Source organism: Podarcis tiliguerta (assembly GCF_965153285.1).
Source record: "Podarcis tiliguerta genome assembly, chromosome: 6".
NCBI lineage: Eukaryota > Metazoa > Chordata > Lepidosauria > Squamata > Lacertidae > Podarcis > Podarcis tiliguerta.
Genome location: NC_139539.1, coordinates 85,492,800 through 85,513,975, shown reverse-complemented (window position 1 = coordinate 85,513,975; position 21,176 = coordinate 85,492,800). Strand labels below are relative to the sequence as shown.

At 44.5% G+C, this 21,176-nt stretch overlaps 1 protein-coding gene across 4 annotated transcripts in view; it reads left to right on the top strand.

Moving 5' to 3' along the window:
- Positions 1 to 21,176, top strand: part of HMCN1 (hemicentin 1) — a 298,745-nt gene that overhangs the window by 48,589 nt on the left and 228,980 nt on the right. For 3 of the 4 annotated variants that reach the window (XR_014512480.1, XM_083445251.1, XM_083445252.1), the window contains exons 3-5: positions 885 to 1,043; positions 3,957 to 4,079; positions 19,303 to 19,474. Coding sequence is in view for 3 of the 4 variants with exons in the window: in XM_083445251.1 (XP_083301377.1) it covers positions 885 to 1,043; positions 3,957 to 4,079; positions 19,303 to 19,474 (454 nt within the window). In the remaining variant the exon portion in view is untranslated. Of the gene's footprint in view, positions 1 to 884; positions 1,044 to 2,807; positions 2,876 to 3,956; positions 4,080 to 19,302; positions 19,475 to 21,176 lie in introns of those variants that run through there. The other variant, XM_083445253.1, reaches the window with a different exon arrangement.

Below are 21,176 nucleotides of genomic sequence, written 5' to 3'. Positions count from 1 at the left end.
AAGCAAAACAACCAACAGAAAACAAAACACAGTGGCAACTGCAGTAACATCATAAATTAAAAATGCTTTTGTAACATATCTGGCCAAAGATTTGAGAAAACAGAATGGCATATACCTGGTCCCTAAATCATAAAGAAGTAGACACCTGGGGAATATACTTAGGTTTTTAAAATATTTTCCCCCTTAAATTTTCTGTTTTTACAATTTAGAATATTCATTTCAACAACCTTAAAATATCAACGACTTCTTCTCCTTCCATGGTTCATTTTGCATAACATAAATCCCTGAATATTTTACATAAACTAAACCATGCAGTATTCCATTATTACATCCATCAAAACTTATTTACACTGTTGAATTTATCTTAATGCTGCCAGCATTTCCAAGTGTACACAATTTCCTGCACATATATTCAATAAACATTTTCAAATCTTCTCTAAATGTATGTTCTTCTTGTTCTCTTATTCTATATGTTAGGTCCACAAGCAGTGCATATTCCATCAGCTTAGGTTGCCATTCTTTAGTTAGGACCTCGCTCATTTTCCATTTTGGGAGCTAATGAAATACGGGCTGCAGTTGTTGCATACATAAATAACGTTTTTTGACATCTGGGAATTTCCATCTGAATTATCTCCAACAAAAAGGACTCTGGTTTCTTTTTATTGCATTCATCAAGATTTATTTACACCATTGAATGGCTACTTAAGGAGATACTTCACAAAAACAGTAACGTTTTTCATGGTTGACCCCTATATCTACAAATGGGGAGGTTAAATGAATTCAGAATTTTTGTGACTTTTTAAACTTTAGCACTGGTTTGTTTGTTTTTTGTTTTTTTTTTTAAAAAAACTTACATTATTTCCCTGTCTCCCGATTATAAACAGGGGGGCGGCGACTGTCCAGAGATGAGCATTGGCGCAATCAAGATTGCTCTAGAAATTTCTCTCCCGGGTTCATTCATTTATGTCTTTACTGATGCGCGATCCAAAGACTACAAGCTGACCCATGAGGTCTTACAGCTGATTCAGCAAAAGCAGTCACAGGTAGGAAACAAATTCCAATTCTGATTATATCAAAACTGCCATTTTTAATTATTGTTGTTATTTTAAGTCTCTTTAAAAAAAATAATGAAATATGTTCCTATTGATTGCGGTCAAACACCATCTTGGATAAAATATGTAAATGACAGTTTGATCCCATGTGGGAGTCAGTTTTATTAGCTTCAGCAGGACTTACATTTAGGTATGGGATGCGGGTGGCACTGTGGTCTAAACCATTGAGCCTCTTGGGCTTGCCGATCAGAAGGTCGGTGGTTCGAATCCCCATGATGGGGTGAGCTCCTGTTGCGCTGTCCCAACTCCTGCCAGCCTAGCAGTTCAAAAACACACCAGTGCAAGTAGATAAATAGATACCACTGCGGTAAACAGCTTTTCTGTGTGCTCTGGTTTCCGTCATGGTGTCCTGTTGCACCAGAAACAGTTTAGTCATGCTGACCACATGACCTGGAAAGCTGTCTGTGGACAAACGCTGGCTCCCTTGGCCTGAAAGCAAGATGAGTGTCACAACCCCATAGCCACCTTTGACTGGACTTAACCGTCCAGGGGTCCTTTACCTTTACCTTTTACTTTTAGGTAATTGTGTTTAGGATTGAATTATACAAGTTGGAGGCGACCAGTTTCAACAAATAATAAGTAGGTCCATACAATATTGAGATGGGTAGAAGAAACTATCTCATCACAGGTCATACACAGTTTTATTAATGTGTATGATATTCTAGACAGGTATTAGCAAAATATCAGCTTTCCCCACTGTCAGGTGCTGATGTGGTTGCTCGGGAGCAAACAGGCAAGACTCCAACCTGTCTTTTCCAGGCTTTATTATATGTACAAACTATTTACAGTGCAGAGCGTCGCAAGTCCATGTCTGCTCAGTCGCTAGCAGAATCTGGGAGTGGGCGGTCCTTATACCTTCCCCAGCTTAACAGCCGTGTGACCCCCAACCTTCTCCTCCCCTCTCTGTGCCAAAGACTACTGTGCAGAACGGGTGCTGGCAAAGGGGGACTTGCCTCCCCTCCACTTTGCTCAGGCTCGGTGTTGAGGCTCTTCTTAGCATCTTGTGATCCTTGCCCCCCCTCCCCACTGGAGGTGTGGCTTCTCCCCTCGCCAGAGGAAGAACTACTTCGCAAGACCTTCAGAGGCTCCCTGTAACACAACTGCCCTTCCACCTCTCGCCTCTGAGCTGATGGCAGTTCCCTGACACCCACCTTAGCTATCGTTCCCTCTGTTTCCGATGTTCAGGTGTGAATGCCAATGGTTATGTAGCCTACAGGGCATGCTTTCAACTCCTGGTGCCTTGAAACAGAACCTTGTTTGAAATCCTTGAGAGCCACTGTGAATCGGCATAGATGATGCTGAACTAAATGAGCCCCTGGTCTGACTCAGATCAATGCAGCATGTTCCTATGAGGGTCAACAGGTGCAACAGAGCACAGAAGCTTGCAGAAGGGCAGACAATCTGGTGGCAAAAGCCCCCAAACTCTAAAGGGACAGGGAGGGGACATCTGAAACAAACCTGAGGAAGACTGATCAGAAAACCACTGATAACCGGCAGTGCCGGATTTACGTATGAGCTAAACAAAAAAAACCCTTGGATGTACATTTCCAAAATATAAGATAAAAAACAAATAAAATAAAACCTACATACAGCAACGGTGTTTTGTGTTGTGTAGGCTCCTATGATGTAAGTAATGGGCCCCACCTGCTAGCCTGTTCCCTAAAATATAACTGGTTTCCTCTTTTCTATATATAGGGTGCCTATATTCTGCCTGGACTGGTTGCATGGCAACATATGCAAATGGCTTTAGATACCTAATAAAGGTAAAGGGACCCCTGACCATTAGGTCCAGTCGTGGCTGATTCTGGGGTTGCGGCGCTCATCTCGCTTTATTGGCCAAGGGAGCTTCCGGGTCATGTGGCCAGCATGACTAAGCCGCTTCTGGTGAACCAGAGCAGCGCATGGAAACGCCGTTTACCTTCCCGCTGGAGCAGTACTTATTTATCTACTTGCACTTTGACGTGCTTTCGAACTGCTAGGTTGGCAGGAGCAGGGACCGAGCAACGGGAGCTCACCCCGTCGCGGGGATTCGAACTGCCGACCTTCTGATCGGCACGCTCCAGGCTCTGTGGTGTAACCCACAGCGCCCAATAGATACCTACTAGGTCCATAAATTACCATATAGCATATATTCAACAGTGACAATTTGTTGTTAAAGGACAGCTGGACATATAAAGGGCCCCATCGCGTTCAGTAACTTAGGGCCTCATCAAACTTAAATCTGGCTCTGATAACCGGGTTGGGTGGGGAATGTAATGGAGTATCCTGCAGGAGGCACAGCTGACTGGAATACTAAACAGGAACGCTCCGCAAGGTAAAATTTTACTGCAGGTCCCAGTTGCGTCAAAGGGCCAAAGTTTTTGTCTGGTCCCCATCAGCTTGTCCCACCAGCTGTTCTGGTTATTAAGCAGGGACAAAACTACCACTGGAAGGTCTGCAGAACTGAAGTCTGCAGTTGGGTAGGAGAGAAAAAATCAAATAAGTAACAGCTTCCAATTTTTTACCTCTCTATTTAACTGGAATCTGGCACGTTCAGCAGCTATTTTTGCTTTTTTCAAAAAAAAGAGTTATGCTACGACTAATAAAAACTTGTAATTACCCGAGGCACTAATGAATGTTATGAAATAATGTGGCCTATCATTCCTGCTTGCCAATATGGTATTGTTCTTCTGAAAGTTATTACGCTAATTACTTAAGACTGAAAATATTAAATAAAGCGTATCCCTTTAATGACATAATGTATATTTCCTTCACTAATTGATTTCTGATGCTTTGCTTTTTCCATTCTTTTGCGTACGAGGGCTGTTTAAATATCCTTGTTTCTTTCCCCCCCAAACCATATAGGTTGTGTTTGTTCTAACAGGAGACTGTGATGATAGAGGACATATTGGTTACAAAGTCTATGAAGAAATTGCATCAACAAGTTCCGGTCAGGTTTTTCACTTGGACAAAAAGCAAGTTAATGAGGTAGGAATGAGTGGAGTTTAATTTTCATGGCAGTCCTATATTGGTATTGATGGAATGGGAAATTTTGTCTAGTGGCCTCAGTTTTGAACTGAACATTTCCTGCTAAATGTTTCATTGATGAAGCTGACCCTAAAGATGAAAACTGTGGGAGAAGAAACTCAATATTTCTATTCATGTATTCATTACATTTGTATCCTGTCCTTCAGTGAGTTTGGGATAACATAGATGGAGCTATTCCATTTTATCTTTACAACAACACTCTGAGGTAAGTTAGATGCAGAGATTTGCTCAAGGCCGTCCAGTCAATTTCATTAGTGAGCAGAGATTTGAACTCAGGTCTTCTTGGCTCAGCTCCTAACACTCTATATTTACTGGCTCACTGCAGAAATTTGGATAGATTTTTAGATACTGCTTCCTTCCAGCCAAGGGCAAGCATGGCATCTGAACTAGCGTCCCAGGTCACAAACGGTTGTTTAAGAAGTGTCCCTTTATTTAATTTCTGTTCAAAGAGAGTTTGTTAGCTCTGCGAAGCCCAATGGAACAGAGACGTACTGTTCTTCAAAAATACTGATCTTGCACAATGCCCAGCTATAAAGTATTGCTTGAGGCCAAAGTAAAAGCTGCATGAATAACTCTCCAGTGACTTTAATCAAAGCCTTGCAAATAGTAGCTCTGGTGGTGTGGGTAACTGGAGCTGTAGCATGGACAGAGATGGGGTTTAATCCTCTCAGTCGTATCTTGGATCTCAAATGCCTTGGCTCCTGAACAAACCGGCTCCGGAATGATTGAAACCCGGAAGTGAGTGTTCCAGTTTTCAAACAATTTTTGGAAGCTGAACGTCTGGCGCGGCTTCCGATTGGCTGCAGGACGCTCCTGCAGCCAATGGGAAGCCATGCCTTGGTTTTCGAACGGTTCCAGGAGTCGACTGGACTCCCGGAATGCATTCCGTTCGCGAACCAAGGTCTGACTGTACTTTGATTCTTAACTTCATTATACAATGAAAATACTATTTATTTATTTATTTATTTATTTATTATTTATTTAATTTATATACCGCCCTATACCTGGAGGTCTCAGGGCAGTTCACAGAAAAGATCAACATAAAAACCACAATATATATAATCAAACAACAACCCAATAACACCCCCCCCCCCAAGAGCCACATTTTAAAAGGGCATAGGATGTAAATTAGATCAACCAAAGGCCTGGTGAAAAAGGAACATTTTTGCCTGGTGCCTAAAGGTGTATAATGAAGGCGCCGGGCGAACTTTCTTGGGGAGAGCATTCCACAGACAGGGAGCCACTGCAGAGAAGGCCCCGTTCTTGTGTTGCCACCCTTTGGGCCTCTCAAGGAGGAGGCAGACGAAGGAAGGCCTCAGAAGATGATCTCAGGGTCTGGGTAGGTTCATATGGAAAGAGGCAGTCCCTGATGGTTGCTCAGTTCAGAAAAGTCTACATGCAGAGATGCTGTGGTCAGCCTCCAATGTGGAAAGGGTGTTTCTGGTGCACATTTAGCTAACCAGCTTCTTGTGGCACTCTAGCAGTTCTTTCCTGGCGCAGCAACATGCCTGAAACACCATTTGGGGATTTCTGAATTAGCTCTGCTGATTTGCTTACTCTGAGCAATTGCATTCACAATTGGGCACCATTCCACCACTTGGACGGAAGACACAGTTTCATTTTGGGTTTCCTGTATTAAAGCCATTCCTAAGAAAAGCATGACAAAGGTGTTCTGAAGGGACTGTAAACTTGGAACATTTTGGGGGACTTTCAGGTTCCACGTTGTCGCTGCGGACAATAGCTATTTCGCAAGCTCTCATGACTGAATTTGCTGAATCAAAAAAGTCACATGCTGTTAATTTTGGTAATCTAAATCATCTGCCCTAGTCGTAAACATTCTCTTGGACTTCCCAATATACACAGTATTCCATCAGCTGCCTTGCGGTATGACTCAGAAAAAAATATGAATATCGTGGGTTTTTTAAAATGGAATTTTGGTTTATGCAGTCAGAGTTTGACTGCTTTATTGTCCCACGCATGTGAACTTTTCGGACATCTTGATCATGAGCTTTTGGATTGCTATTTGTTTTTCTAGTTGTAGATCTGGATATGTTGTACTTGGAAGCATCGTGCCTGCTACAGCAAGTTTTTGTTTAATAAATTGAAACAGGGAATTTACATGACTTGGCCTTCAAGAGGAAGTGTATCTGTATGTGGTAGGTAGGGACTTATAGAGCTTTCTTATTCTGCAGAACATTGACTTTAATATACTTCTAAAAATAGATTCTAATAAATGTTTTTCTCACACAGTGAAGCGATTGCCTACCTCTCGTTAATCAAGTCACAATTGTGTTCAAACGCACTGGGTGCTTTGAGGGGTTCGGCAAATCATGGATCTGGAGGTCTAGTGCCAGTTAACCACAAAAACCAAATTGTAGGTGTTATGTACTGAAGTTCTCACCCTGGGCCAGCAGGGGGATACTGTAGATAGTTTTCACTCAGGTCCGCATATGCAAATAAGGAATTGAAAGTGACGTTCAGTGATTGGATAGTTACAGAAAGTTGTTACTGTTGCGTTCTAGTGGAGCTCTATATAAGCAGGCTGGCTGAACCCTTCAGTTCAGTTCTGTTCTGGCCTGTGAATAAACAAGAGCTGTTTGAAGAATCGCTGTGTCATCTGATATGTTCACCCACAACTTAACAGTAACCTCATGATGCCCCAGCGTAAAATGGTCAACACAACACATCTTTATATGACTTTACCGCAGCAAGAGGGAAAACTGTTTCAATGACCAGATGAATTAACTCTGTATACAATAGATGGTATTCACGATGCTATTTAGGAGTGTTCCAACTGATTTTAGGATTCTCAGAGGGCATGTCCATTCTACACACTGAAACTGATTGAATAGTCATTTCCTCTTCCAAAGGCACCCTGGGAATGGTAGTTTGGCATGATGGGGGGGCGGGTGACGCTAACTGCCATCTGTAGCATGCATTGACATGTTCTTAGGAGTTTGAATAACTTCTTTAAAATTACACAGCACGTTTCTAGGATGTCGGATAGCTATGGGCACAGCACAGAAAGCAAGTCAAGCCCACGCATCATTGTTAGCTCAGTTGGTTGGAGCATTGTGCTGATAACAGCAAAGTTGTAGGTTCAATCACCACATAGGATACCTGCGTATTCCCACATTCCGGGGGGTTGGACTAGATGATCCTCAGGGTCCCTTCCAACTCTACAGTTCTGTAAGTCTATTATTATGTGTGTCTCTTCCCATCCCAGTTCCAAACGAGACTGGCCCCATGTCTATTGTTCTCTTACAACATCATCTCTAGCTGGAGAGGAGGGAAGGCCTGTATTTTTTAGCATACCTTCTGGAAGCATTTCCAGCTAATAGTTTCCATGACAAAAAAATCACCTGTACTCTGTAGTCATGCACAGGGCCTTCTCGGTAGTGGCGCCCGCTACCTGACTTCTAGAAGACATCTGAAGGCAGCCCTGTTTAGGGAAGCTTTTAATGTTTTATTGTGTTTTTAATATTCTGTTGGGAGTCGCCCAGAGTGGCTGGGGAGACCCAGCCAGATGGGCAGAATATAAATAATAAAAATTATTATTATTATTATTATTATTATTATTATTATTATTTGACAAACTTGGCTAGAGCCATTAACCAGGAGTTGTCAGTGAGGAGAGACAGTGCTGTGTACTTGACCTTCTGGCAGCGAAGTCTGGATTATTCAAGCAGCTTTAAACTTGGAAGTATTCTTGAATAGGTTTTTATTCAGTCTGATTCTGTTCAGAATTGGAATGCAAAATTAACAATGGTGCATCCTTTGTTATGTCATATCCGACACTATGTCATATATAATGTTGGCAGCGTAGCTGCTGTTCAACCTTCAAGTCCTGGCAAAGTATTAGGATTGTATATAATGTTACATGATTACTTAGGTCCACTAGTTTTAATGGTTTCACTCTGAGTAGAACTTAGTTAGATTAACCCTTAAGTACAACTACAGTGGTACCTTGGTTCTCGAACGGCTTAGTTGTCAAACAAATTGGCTCCCAAGTAAGTGCTCTGGTTTTCGAATGTTTTTTGGAAGCCGAATGTCCGACACAGCTTCCGTTTGAGTGCAGGAAGGTCTGGAAGCCAACCAGAAGCCACCCCTTGGTTTTTGAACGGTTTCGGGAGTCAAACAGACTCCCGGAATGGATTAAGTTTGAGAACCAAGGCACCACTGTAATATGTAAGTTAGCTGTGTTTACTATGAATCATTTTCCAATTCTAGTTGGACACTAGCAATAGTTGTAAGGTAGTAACATGAATTGTGCAAAGCGTGTTCTCACTAAAGGAGAGCACGTGTTACGGATGGGGCCGGTCAAAGCACCCTGTAGTAAATAGGCAGGTTGGAATTAAGGGGCCTGACGTTGGTTGGTGGTTGGTGTTGCTGGGGCAAATTTGATGTTGCCAATTTAGGGGTGGGATCAGAGGATATTTAAGCAGGGTCCACAGCAAGCTACTTTCTCTTTCGCTGTGGGCATCAGATCACCTGCCCTCCCTCCCTTGTTTGGGCTTGCTATGCCTGTCATGGGGTCGTCCGCATTGGTGCGGGGGCCTGGTAGGATTTTTTTCCATTTGGCTGATTAGTGTGTGCCTTTTGGTTTTTGCCTACTGCGTAGCAAATCGTCACAACTTGTAAGGTTGGCGGTTAGGCATTGGTTTAAATTGGTTGGTGGAGGGGTATGGATTGGCTGTGCCTGCCCCGCCAATGCTGCTGCTGCACGGGAATTCCGTTAAAGGAATTCAGGGGCTTACCATCCTTTCGTCCAAACCCTTGGAATCGGGTTTGGGCCGTGTAAGCCCCTAGGAGCATTCAGGGAGAAGCTGAGGGTCTGTGCCGCAGCTCCAGTTATCCCTAATCTTGTTCCTCCACACTGGCTTTCGCTGGAATCCGGGAGCCAGTGCTGTTCCCAAGGCGGGGGGGGGGGGGGACGGGACAGATAGTCGTAGCCAATGCCTAAGCAACCACTCACAGTTTGTATGTTAATAAAGTTGTGGCCAAAATTATGCCAAAAATCTTAAACAAAATTAATGTGTGATGTGTGAGTTATTGAGGTAAGAGTGTTTTGGGGGACCTCAGCACGCAAATATCCCCCCTTTTCAAAATCTCTTCAGCTCAGTTGTTTCCCTTTGCAACATTATTTGATGATCCAGTCCAATAAAGTCATGTAGTTAATGGGATGACATCATGAGGCTGCATTTAACAGAATGGCATCATCAGTAAATGCAGTCGCAATCAATCACATTTCTTTGTGAGGAGAAAGGTGGGTGAGGGCAACATAAAATAAGTAAAAATGACTTTTTGAAAAATGGGGGAAGCATTTTTTTGGCCCTGCCGTTTGTTGATAAAACAGGCTTGTTTTTTAGCTTTTAATGTGATTGAACAGAAACCGTAGTAAGAGCAAAGAAAAAAGGAAAAGAGCACCAGTGGTTATTTTACACTGACTTCAATCTTCAGATACACCAAATAAGGGCTCCTCCACACTTTCTCTCCCCCCGCTGCTTCTCCCTATGAAAAACTGCTCTTTAGTTCTCAACTGGAGCAAATGGCAACTCGGGTTTTCTCCAGATTGATGCTTCCTTTGATTTCGCACTAAAGAGTGGGTTTTCCCTGGGAAAGGAGCAGGGAAGGTGTTTTCTAGGCACTGGACAAGCAGAAGTGCGAACAAGCCCTGAGTAGTGCTTATCTGGTGTATTATTGGTTCCCTACAGGCTTTCAAGCACTAGTTTGGTGTGATAAATAACACAGAGATGCAGGCTGAAATCCAGAGGAGTGTGTGCATGAAATTTATGCACCTGGATATCCCCCCAGAGTTTCCTTTTCAGAATGCGCTCCTCCCTAGAACTCTTTAAACCGTTCTGTAAATCTCCCTGAATCCAAAAAACATCTTAGGAACAAGACAGAAGACCTGCATGAAAGGGGCATGGTAGTTTTTTCCCCTCGAGAAAGCCCTTGTGTGTAATTCCCAAACCATTTTCTGATTTGAAGGAACTAAAGAACAGCTTGGAAGTTTCTGGAGTTGGGAATGTGTAAAAAGTGCCTTTGGAAAGAAACACCTGGCTAAGGGTGGGGAACATGCGCACACCCCTGGATTCCAGCCATATTTTATGGTGTTGTGTCAAGACTGTCCTGCGCCGATTATTGCAAATACATTAACACTTCAGTCATTTTTGTCGTCACATTAAGCCTGCCAAGCTCTGGCCTGTAAAGTAATAAAGGCCTAATTATTCTAGTCTACTTCCTTTAGCTTGTCAAAGGGTAAAGATTGTTCCACCAGGGAAAGGAGATTTGGAAATTCCACCTAAACATTTGTTGTTTGCATTGCGTGTCGAGGTCCCCAAGCCACCCCCCAAATAACTCACAACGCACACTTAATTTTTGTTTAAGGTTTTTGGCATAATTTTGGCCACAACTTTATTTAAATACAAAACCGTGAGTGGTTGTTTAGGCATTGGTTAAGACTATCTGTCCCCCCGCCTGGGGACAGAACTGACTTCGGGGCACCACTGAAAGACAGTGCGGGGGAAAGCAAGCCGGGGAGAAATGGAGCTGAGTCACAGACCCTCAGTTCTCATCTGCATGCTCCCCGAAGGCTTGCCGGCCCTAGTCCCATTCCAGGGATTGGACGAAAAGATGGCAAGCCCCAGGATTCCTTTAACGGAATTCCCTTTCCGCAGCAACCATGGAGGGGCAGGCACAGCCTATCCTAACCCCTCCTCCACCAATTTATAGCCAATGCCTAACCGCAACCTTACAAGTTGTGATGATTTGCTACGCAGTAGGCAAAAACCAAATGGCCCAGCCAATCAGCCAGATGGACAAAATTCCTACCAGGCCCCTGCTCAAAGGCAGACGACCCCATGACAGGCATAGCAAGGTCAATGCAACAACCCCTTACTCAAGGGCGGGTGGGCGGGTGATCCGTTGCACGCAGCAAAGAGAAAGCTCCAGGCTGTGTGCAGAGTATTTAAACATTTTACCCCTCCCACCAAAATTGCAACATAACTTTTACCCCAGCAACCCAGTGAACCAATCACTGCCCCAGGCCATCTTTAGAGACCCTGCCTGGTAACAGAGGGGTGGCTCAGCAGACCCCACCGCAACACGTGCTCTCCATGAAGGAGAACACGCCTTCTGAAGTTAGCATTTGTTCTGGCTAAAAGCCACTTTTTGGGGGGGGGGGGTTAAAGCAAATAATCCCATCAATACTAACTGAACCAGGCCCTTGCACCTGAAATTCTGAACCGTTTTGGATAAGCACCATGCAGATACAGATAGTTTTAAATGATACTAATTCTAAATGAGGTTCTGTAGCACTTGTAAGCCTAGGGTACCGAGGACTCCTTGCCGTTGTCAAGGGATGGGTCCGGGGGCACTGTATATTCTCTCAGCTATTCACAGATGTAAAAAATAGCACATAGCATGCATGTTTCCGTGGAACTGATGAAATTTCACACCTTTGCTGAAGGCTACACAAATATTTTGTTCATGAACTCGAGAATGCAAGCATGTTATTTGTTAAAACAGAGCGGTTTTTCCTCGTTGCCAGTCATGTTCTTATATATTAACACAGGTCCAGTTATTTCCTTTTGGCCACCATGATCCAGTGCGTAGAATAATGGACTTTAGGGCTAGTTTCAAATTCCAACATATCCCCCCAAAATTGCTGGGCAAGTTGTTGCCTTATTGTGAAACGTAGTGTTTTTTCAGGTTCCCCTAAAGGTGTCCTCTTAATACGCTGGGCGGCTCCCAACAGAATATTAAAAACATAACAAAACAGCAAACATTATAAACTTCCTTAAACAGGGTTGCCTTCAGATGTCTTCTGAAAGTCAATAGTTGTTTATTTCCTTGACATCGGATGGGAGAGCATTCCACAGGGTGGGTGCCACTACCAATAAGGCCCTCTGCCAGGTTCCCTGTAATTTTGATTCTTGCAGTGAGGGAACCGCCAGAAGACCCTCGGAGCTGGACCTCAGTGTCCAGGCAGAAAGGTAGGGGTGGAGATGTTCCTTCAGGTATACTGGGCTGAGGCTGTTTAGGGCTTTAAAGGTCAGCACCAACACTTTGAATTGTGCTTGGAAACGTACTGGGAGCCAATGAAGGTCTTTCTGGACCGGTGTTCTATGGTCTTGTCGACCATGCCCATTCACCAGTCTAGCTGCTGCATTCTGGATTAATTGTAGTTTCTGGGTCACCTTCAAAGGTAGCCCCACGTAGAGCACATTGCAGTAGTCCAAGCGGGAGATAACCAGAGCGTGCACCACTCTGGCAAGACAGTCTGTGGGCAGGGATGGTCTCAGCCTGTGTACCAGATGGAGCTGGGAGACAGCTGCCCTTCAGGTAATCTTTGGGAGGAACACCTGAAAATTAAACAATAGATCAGAATCCCATGTGAGAATTTAATAGATCAGAATCCCATGTGAGACCCTTGTAAATTCCCCAGCTGGCTGCATTGCAGGGCAGGACAGCCCGCCAAGACTGAAGTTTAAAATGCCAAGTCATGGGCAGCCAATGGGGCGAAGCCTGGTCGGCGGACCTGAACAAGGAAGTTAACGTTCTTGTCCCCCAACTGAGGATAAAAGCCGGCTGCGCCTAGCAATTGCAGCACAGTTGGCCGAAGAGCAAATTGAGAGAGCAGATTGTCAACATTAAATAGAAGGTTATGATGAGTATGTATTTGTAACACACATTGCCACAGGCACAAACTTGCATGAGCCTTTGGAAAATGTAAATGACATTTTCCTGCCAGATTTCTTCTTTTGCCTCTGCATTGTTTGTCTCTAGGCAGGACTGCAAACTTGCTAATTTGCCCTTTGCCTTTATAAACTGGTGTCCTGAGTAGACTACATGCTAACACAGCTGGCTTTGACTTGATAATAAAATGTGTCAAGCCAAGTTGGAGTGTTTATTTTGAAATTAAAATTCTCAAATGTGTTCTGAATTTTCGCTGTTTCTTTGTTTTAAGAGAACCTCTCAGCGCACAATATAAAGTGGTTTTTAGTTGATTCATACGCATTTTTATCATGTTTACAGCTGGTTAACGCCTTTTGATATCAACATTACGTAAGCTTCTAACCTTTGGCTTGAACTGATGCTGTCGTTGGATCTTCCCCATGATCTAGCAACGGAAATCTTGCCTTAAACATTACGATCTTCATCAGAGGCCCTCCTTAGGGATCCATTTTCTGAGATAAGAAAATGTGCAAATAGAGAGAGAGCCTGTTCAGTTTGGGTGCCCTGCATGTAGAATTTTTTTTTGGCACCAAGCAATTACCCTTCTTTTTTCCCAGGCCTTCTAGCAAGTTACCCATCTGGTTTTCAATCTGCTAGAGGATTTTCTAATTGGTTGCCGCTTGTTTTTATTTGTTTGGCGCTGTTATAAATACAACTTTACTTTCTGTTGTGTTACACCTATTGTGAGCACTGCCCTGGGGGTTTTTGAATTGAAGAGCAGCATTGAAATATTTCAGATAAATAAACATAGCATGCCACTCGGTTTCTTAACATACTTATCTATAAAATGAGCTAGTACAAAGCAATGGTCTGTGGTGGATCTACCTTGTCTGAATCCTATTTGCTCCTCATCAAGAATAGCTCCATTGGTTATCCAGTCAACTAGCTTATTTTAGAGATGCTTTGCTAATTACAGGTAGAAAACTGGTTGATAACTAACAAGAATTGGTTGTAAGGCCCTTTTTGAATATAAGGATGACTACCACTGTGGCCCAAACTTTAGGGAATAACCCGGATGAATCCATAAATGAGAATATTACTCCCAGCAGGGAGGCCCACCACTCAATGTTAGATTCCAACAGTTCTGGGGGCAAATAGTGTATGCCTGGTGCCTTATTACTTTTTAACTGCAAAATAAGGTTCTTGGCCTCAGTTCAGGGTACTGGAGGCCAGTCTGGTAAGCTTTCCAAAGATTCTGTTATTTGGTTGACCTCATCATCGTGACCATGATAGAGTGAATGATAATATTGCATCCATTCATTGGGTCCGATAGTGCACACTGGAGCGTTAGGAGCATTTTCCACAGGCCTTTCTTAGAATATGCCAAGCGTATTCTCGGCCTCACTGATGTGGTCTGAAGGAAAGCAGAGCAATACGCTTGGCAGCAGCTTGGCTGCAGGAGTTGCCAGAAGGAGGCATACAAGGCGCCTTCACATTCAAATGAATGGCAAGTAATAATAGCAATAATGTACACCCCCCACAGCTGTTTCAAACTTTAAATGTTAATATGAGTACGGTACTTGGAATCAGGTCTGGAAATGGACTGAAAGCCAGTGCAAAATAGAGACTGGCATAATATGCTCTTACCTACCAGTCTCCGTCAGTAATGTCGCCTTTCCCAGTGGAAATTTTGGGTGGACTGTCTTCGACAGTAAAAAGGTAAAGGTACCCCTGCCCGTACGGGCCAGTCGTGTCCGACTCTAGGGTTGTGCGCCCAGCGCTGTCCGGAGAAACTTCCGGGTCACGTGGCCAGCGTGATGAAGCTGCTCTGGCGAGCCAGAGCCGCACACGGAAACACCGTTTACCTTCCCGCTATAAAGCGGTACCTATTTATCTACTTGCACTTAGGAGTGCTTTCGAACTGCTAGGTGGGCAGGAGCTGGGACCGAAAGACGGGAGCTCACCCCGCCGCGGGGATTCGAACCGCCAACCATGCGATCGGCAAGTCCTAGGCACTGAGGTTTTACCCACAGCGCCACCCGCGTCCCTGCATCTTCGACAGTAGCCCCTCATATAACACATTCCTGTATTCCAGCCAGGAAGCTTAAAACCTCTCCTTTTTTTCTTTGAAATTACGCTCTTCAGCCATGTTGAAAACTGTGACGTTTTCCTTAATTGACACCGGTGCTAATTAATTCACCATTTATTGTATGGAAAGACAGCTTTGTTGGATGAAATTTGCTCCCTCGTGTAAGTCGTATAATAAATCCCTCTTTCTCCCCTGTCCTTTTTAACTCTGCAACTTGAATGTAAATGTAGTTCATTTAGAATGGGGGCGGGGGAAATGAGCAAAATTTGTCACAGACTCTTAAACTCAAAACATATGTCAAGTACATTTTAGATTCCATACTTCAGTATCGCATGTTTGTTTAAGTCTAGAAATAATTCGCCGCAGACCACTTCAATTTTCAGGACTTCTCATTGATTTCTAATTAAAGTTCCCTTCTCCAACTTGATGTTAACCTCATCATCTGCCGCCTCGAAGCCTTTTTGACTGTCATGGAAAATACTTTGGGTGTTTGCAAGAGAAGTGCGTGATGCACGGTTAGACTTTTGCAGTCATTATGCTCCCCCGCCCCATTCCCTCCAGTAGGATAAGGCCACTTCCGCCTTAAGGAGGAGGTGGGGTTGTAGGCTTCACAGCCCCTCCACGTGCACGGGGGTGGGAGGCCAGCCCCGCGTGATTGGGGGATTCCCGGCTGTGTCACCCCCTAGCCGTCCAATCGGGTTGGTCCGGGGGTGTGGCCTGTCCCATAAAGGCAGGACACAGCCGGGGATCTCCCTCTTTGTCCGCCCGCCAGCTGCTCCTGCCAACCTGCTGCTTGGTCCCTGCTCCTGCCAACCTAGCAGTTCGAAACCACGTCAAAGTGCAAGTAGATAAATAGGTACCGCTCCGGCGGGAAGGTAAACGGCATTTCCATGTGCTGCTCTGGTTTGCCAGAAGTGGCTTAGTCATGCTGGCCACATGACCCGGAAGCTGTACGCCGGCTCCCTTGGCCAGTAAAGGGAGATGAGCGCCGCAACCCCAGAGTCGGTCACGACTGAACCTAATGGTCAGGGGTCCCTTTACCTTTACTGTTATGGGTGCTTGTGATAAATTTGATGGACATGGAAATACTGTTTCTCCATGGCATGGAGGGTATTGTACCCTGGCATTGCTTGAAGTGCCACTGACCACCAACGTTGCCAGGTTTCTCCACCGGCAGAGAAGGCATCCCCCCAGAGAAGGCATTTTCCTCAGGGCCTTCTCAAACCTAGAGACGGTTCTGTTTTACAGTAATACCTCGGGTTAAGAACTTAATTCGTTCCGGAAGTCCGTTCTTAACCTGAAACTGTTCTAAACCTGAGGTACCACTTTAGCTAATGGGGCCTTCTGCTGCCACCGCCCAATTTCTGTTCTCATCCTGAGGTAAAGTTCTTAACCTGAGGTACTATTTCTGGGTTAGCGGAGTCTGTAACCTGAAGCGTCTGTAACCTGAAGCGTCTGTAACCCGAGGTACCACTGTATTCATTTCAACACCACCTTCACCCGTGGCAGCAAGCTAATAACATCAACTTCGTTTAAAGCAATTTGAGGAAGGGCTTCTCTTCTCTTTGCTTTCTATTACATGTGCTAAGACCTGTCCAAAAAAACAAAGAAACCTAAAGCCGCATGTAACATGCCAAAGTTTATGAACTTGAATTCCAGTCTATTTTTAAAGGTTTGGGGCTAGCGTGGTTTTTTCTTTGCTTCACATCCAGGGAGCTTGGTGAAGCTTTTCATCCTTCAAACTTTGCATTGCGAACCCAGGGGATGTGAACCCAAACTGAAAAAACAGTTTGTACAAAGCTCTGCGCGCTGGGACCTGCCAACTTTTGCACAGACTTTTTAGCAATGAGTGCATTGGCAGCTGCAGGGAAAATATAAAACCATGAACTGGACGGTAAAAATGCTGGTCTCCTGAGCTGCGCCAAGGCTTGGATCCAGTACAGGAAGCACCAAGGCAGGTTTGGGCAAAGCCTGGGAAGTCCCAAGGTAAAACTCAAAAGGAATCTGATACGTTGGAGGGACAGAACCAGACAGTTTGGACCGTGGGTAGGCAAACTAAGGCCCAGAGGCTGGATCTGGCCCAATAGCCTTCTAAATCCGGCCTGTGGACGGTCCGGGAATCAGCGTGTTTTTACATGAGTAGAATGTGTCCTTTTATTTAAGATGCATCTCTGGTGTATTTGTGGGGCATAGGAATTCGTTCATTATTATTTTTTAAATAGTCCGCCCCCCCCCCCCAAAGTCTGAGGGACAGTGGACTGGCCCCCTGCTGAAAAAGTTTGCTGACTCCTGGTTTGGACAAATGTTTTGAGAGCTAACTGTCCAAGGTAGACTCAAGGTAGAGCTTGGAATAATCTAGAGTGTATTGGCTTTTGTGGCCTTAAGTCTTCTATCCTATGCACACTTACCTGGAGTAAGCGCCATTGACTATAGTGTAGGACATCCTTCTGAGTATGACTACATAGGATTGCATTGCACTAGTGGTATAGGGAAGTTTTTAATGTTTGATGTTTTATTGTGTTTTTAATGTTCTGTTGGGAGCTGCCCAGAGTGGCTGGGGAAACCCAGGCAGATGGGCAGGGTATAAATAATAAATTAATAATAATAATAATAATAATAATAATAATCAGAAGGAAAATGACTGGCCAGCTGCCATAGGAGTAGAGGATTGAACAGCCTGCCTCTTGGTCAATAAATACGCGGAAAGAGTTTAGCTTACAACAGCCACAAACTTCCAACCTCCCCAGGAAACTGGCTTGTGCATATAAATTAATTGTTTTAATTTGAGACTTCTTATGCGTTTAATAGATTAATGTGATGCAGCGAATGTGTCTCTTGATTGTTTCAAATATGGCAACTCTGCGACAAAGCCCATCAAAGTGAATTTGGGTTAGCAAGATGGGTTCTGAGCACTTGCCGGGGAAATTTAGTTGTACAAATGGCAACGTGCAATGACTAAATCAGTCTGGGGAACCAAGTGCCGCATTTGTTCATGGGGAAGCTGCCAAGGGCCAAGGGTGGATGGCAAAAAGGCAAATGTGAGCAGAATACCAATAGTATTTGCTGGATTAATTTCCATTGTGGACAGAGTATGAAGAAGTGAACATTTCTGCTCCTACTTCTGTAGGAAGTTCTTCAGCATCCCCACCTGAGTTTGACAATTCCTGGAACAAATCATGGTGGGTGAAGGTGGTGGTGTAGAGGGGCGACACCCTGATCCCCTCTGTCCTTCATGCTTGGTTTTCTTTGCCAGATTCCCCTCCAAGCTGACTCTAGGGAGACAGTTTTTTTTTTTTTGGGGGGGGGGTGTCTAGTGCTTGCCACTTTCACTGCCTGCCAGCCCTCCATCTGGGTGGAAGTGGTCTTGCACGACCAAATGGCCCTGCCTTTGGCTGGAAGGAAGTTAAGTGGCTTTGAATAGGGTACGGGTGGTACTTGTAATTGCTTTGAGCCTGTAAGCCTATCAGTGTGTTGAGGGCTGCTGCTTGTTGGATGACTGCAAAGGAGATGAATCATGGCTTCATAGTGTTTGTTGTTGTTTAGTCGTGTCCGACTCTTTCTGACCCCATGGACCAGAGCACGCCAGGCACTCCTGTCTTGCACTGTCTCCCGCAGTTTGGTCAAACTCATGCTGGTAGCTTTGAGAACATCTCGTCCTCTGTCATCCCCTTCTCCTTGTGCCCTCAATCTTCCCCAACACCAGGGTCTTTTCCAGGGAGCCTTCTCTTCTTATGAGGTGGCCAAAGTATTGGAGTCTCAGCTTCAGGATCTGTCCTTCCAGTGAGCACTCAGGGCTGATTTCCTTCAGAATGGATAGGTTTGATCTTCTTGCAGTCCATGGGATTCTCAAGAGTCTCCTCCAGCACCATAATTCAAAAGCATCAATTCTTCAGCGATCAGCCTTCTTTATGGTCCAGCTCTCACTTCCATACATCACTTCTGGGAAAACCATAGCTTTAACTATACGGACCTTTGTTGGCAAGGTGATGTCTCTGCTTTTTAAGATGCTGTCTAGGTTTGTCATTGCTTTTCTCCCAAGAAGCAGGCGTCTTTTAATTTCGTGACTGCTGTCACCATCTGCAGTGATCATGGAGCCCAAAAAAGTAAAATCTCTCACTGCCTCCATTTCTTCCCCTTCTATTTGCCAGGAGGTGATGGGCCCAGTGGCCATGATCTCTGTTTTTTTGATGTTGAGCTTCAGACCATATTTTGCACTCTCCTCTTTCACCCTCATTAAAAGGTTCTTTAATTCATCCTCACTTTCTGCCATCAAGGTTGTGTCATCTGTGTATCTGAGGTTGTTAATATTTCATAGTGTTACTGGTCTGCAAAGCAAGGCATGCATCCAGTGGACTATAATATGAAAGCTGTTCATAGCATTATCTTCTCTTGCAGGTGTTGAAATGGGTCAAAGAAGCCGTGCAAGCTTCCAAAGTCCATCTCTTGTCGACAGACCACCTGACTTCAGCTGTAAATGCTTGGCAAATCCCTTTTGATCCTAGTTTGAAAGAGGTTACAGTGTCCCTGAGTGGTCCTTCTCCAGTTATTGAAGTCCATGATCCTTTAGGTGAGTTATTAATGTCCCACTTTCTCAGAGGAAGAGCAGCGGTGGGTCTGTATTCTCCGCACTTTAACAAACTGCAATTCCCAGGATTATCCTGGGGAATAAGTGACAAGAAAACAATTCACATTTGTAGAGTAGGTGGGTCATTAAAGTGTTTGGACACAGCCACTGTACAGTCCTGGCCTTTACATTGAGACACTCTAGGTGACAAACTCTTAGGAAGCAATGCATGGGGCCAGAGCACAAATGTGTTGGAATATTCTAGAAAGAAGTTGAGAATTGGTCTTGAACAGGTTGCCAGGCAACAGAAAAATCTACCCAGCAACAGGAGCCTTTATAAAGGACATGTGATCAGCAAGGGTCAGTGTGAAGCAGTGATGGCTAAACTTGGCCCTCCAGCTGTTTTGGGACTACAACTCCCATCATCCCTAGCTAACAGGACCAGTGGTCAGGGATGATGGGAATTGTAGTCCTGAAACAGCTGGAGGGCTGATTTTGGCCATCACTGGTATAAATGTTAGTGTGTAAATGAGCATGAGTCAGCATTAGGTCTCTGGCTGGGTGGCTGGAAGAGGAAAGGATTGTGTTATTTTATTTGTATTCGACCAATGTAGATTTTTGTAAATAATAAAGATACTCAGTTAAAAAGGAAACTTCTGCAAGTCTGTTAAAAGTAGAAGAAACACCAAGAGTAGATGCTGTGCACACATCAACAAAATGAAGGATACTACACCTTTCTTTATGAATGTGCTCCTATTAGCCAGGCCAGGGTTGGCAAGGAGCAAATGAAGCATGAGGAAGTCAATTGCAAATGAGATATAGACAGGGGAAAGAGGTACAGAGGAGTTAGGGAACAAAGGAGAAAGGCTGCCCCAACGCAAGAAAGGCTGAGAAATCAGGAAGAAAGAGAGAAAGGTCTAAGCCAGCTATTAACCCCAGTTGCAAGTTAGGAAAAAAGGAAGGGGAAGGAAGAACAACGGATTATAGGAAGACTGTATATTTACTTTAGAAACAGTTCCTTTGATGATACAGGGTAAGTCTGAACAAGGTCCCCAACCCAGAATTTCATGCCTGTTTTATGCAATTTTCTCTTCCCCGATTTGTAGGAATTTAGACTAATGCAAGGTGGTGCTGTGGGTTAAACCACAGAGCCTAGGACTTGCCAATCAGAAGTTTGGTGGTTCGAATCCCTGCGACAGGGTGAGCTCCCGTTGCTCGGTCCCTGCTCCTGCCAACCTAGCAGTTCGAAAGCATGTCAAAGTGCAAGTAGATAAATAGGTACTGCTCCAGCAGGAAGTTAAACGGTGTTTCCATGTGCTGCTCTGGTTTGCCAGAAGCGGCTTAGTCATGCTGACCACATGACCCGGAAGCTGTACGCTGGCTCCCTCGGCCAATAAAGCGAGATGAGCGCCACAACCCCAGAGTTGGCCACGACTGGACCTAATGGCCAGGGGTCCCTTTACCTTTTTAAGATGGTTCAATGTGAAACCTATAAGAGTTGACAGAATCAGCTTTTGTGCGATTCCGGGTTTTGCCAGAATGTTTAGGAAACTGGGGCAAAGCCAAAATAGCCAGATTGGTTTGGCTTGTGGTGTACTGACTATCTCTGCACTGAACATTGACAAGAATCTCACGCTATTAAGTACCAGGTTTTCAAGGCGTGTGGATGTGGGGGGCAAGGAGCTATGTCTGAGCATTGCTGAGG